Source organism: Microtus ochrogaster, unplaced genomic scaffold (genome assembly GCF_000317375.1).
Source record: "Microtus ochrogaster isolate Prairie Vole_2 unplaced genomic scaffold, MicOch1.0 UNK48, whole genome shotgun sequence".
NCBI classification, from domain to species: Eukaryota; Metazoa; Chordata; class Mammalia; order Rodentia; family Cricetidae; genus Microtus; species Microtus ochrogaster.
The window spans coordinates 28277-29746 of record NW_004949146.1 but is presented as its reverse complement, the minus strand read 5'-3'; the positions used below and the strand labels follow the sequence as shown (position 1 = coordinate 29746).

At 40.5% G+C, this 1470-nt stretch overlaps 1 protein-coding gene across 1 annotated transcript in view; it reads right to left on the bottom strand.

The window, feature by feature from the left end:
* LOC101997044 (DNA repair protein RAD51 homolog 3-like) overlaps nucleotides 1-1470 on the bottom strand; it is a 27223-nt gene that overhangs the window by 4748 nt on the left and 21005 nt on the right. Inside the window, 1 exon segment of the mRNA XM_026777174.1 lies at nucleotides 1102-1162. Coding sequence (XP_026632975.1) covers nucleotides 1102-1162 — 61 coding nt within the window.

The window sequence follows — 1470 nt, the reverse complement described above, 5'->3', positions numbered from 1 at the left end:
TCAAAAAGACAAAACAACGGCAGGTTGGTGAAAGTAAGGGCAGTGTAAACACTAAGTGAAGAATTCATTTTCAGAACTGCTTTCCATTGTTCTCTCTATCCTTACAAGATGGCTGCTTAGTGTGGTGGCTCACACCTTTAATTCTAGCACTCGGGAGGCAGAGGTAGGCAAATTTCTGAGTGTGAGGCCAGCCTGGTCTATAGAATAAGTTCTAGGACAGCGAAGGCTATGTAGAGAGACCCTGTCTCAAAAAAAAAAAAGGGTTGGAGAGAATTGGCTCAGTAGTTAAGGGCACTTGTTCTTGAGAAAGACCCAGGTGGAGGCTCACCCTCCTTGGACGCCAAGCACACAAATGGTATACAAATGATATATAAATTTTAAAAATATATTGAATAATGAAGCTCAAGGTCATGATTAGCTTTGTAGTGAGTTTGAGGGTGACTTGGGCCTGGTGTCTAGTGATGTAAGTGTTCAGGAGAGTGACATAAGATAAGTGTGACAGCTACTACAGACCAAATACTAATACCAGCATTTCCTTTCTTGTTGTTGCTGATATTTCTGAAACAGGACCGCATACTTCTTAGGCTGGTCTTGAACTACTGATCCCCGTCTACCTCAGTCTCCTAAGTGTAGGCCGTCACGTCCAGTTGTACCTTTTCCTTTCTGAAAACTTTTAACATAAAAATCTGTAGGAGATTTTACAGATGCCATGAAACATAAATATTTTTTCTGTTCTCAAAGATAATTTTTTTTCTTTTTCTTTTCTGGCTTTTTTTTTTTTTCTTTTAGTTTTTTGCGACGGGATTTCTCTGTGTAGCCCTAGCTGTCCTGGAACTAGCACTTGTGGACCAGGCTGTCCTCGAACTCACAGAGATCCGCCTGCCTCTGCCTCCCAAGTGCTGGGATTAAAGGCGTGTGCCACCACCGCCCAACTGTAACTACAGTATTCTGTTAGTACTGTTTTGGTGATGTTCTCCCACCAAAACTGTCTTCAAACATGCTTGCTGCTTATAAGATTAACAGAAACCATTTGTACATGACCCCTTCAGATATTTACTGCCCACCAACACCAAAACCCCACTCTGATTAAATAATACTAACTGTGATCTGAAATGGTATTGTGGACTCCTTCTGGCTTGGCGACTTGTACAATGTTGCAAATCTGTTTGAAGAAAAAAATACATATAAACATTACTTTAATAATTAGGTTGCATGGCTGATTTCATAATTTAAATGTGCAGAATCTTATCAAGTGTTCTCAAGAACATAATTGTAGAGAAATATTAAGAAACAGAAAACCTTCCCTCACGGCTTACCATGCAGATGCCTTTAGTTTCAAGTAGGCAGAGGTAGCATTTTTTTGAGCCCACAAGTTCAAGGCCAGTCTGTGTCTTAAAACAAACAAAATCCTTCTTTAAAAAAAAAATTCCAGCCGGGCAATGGTGGCGCACGCCTTTAATCCCAGCACTC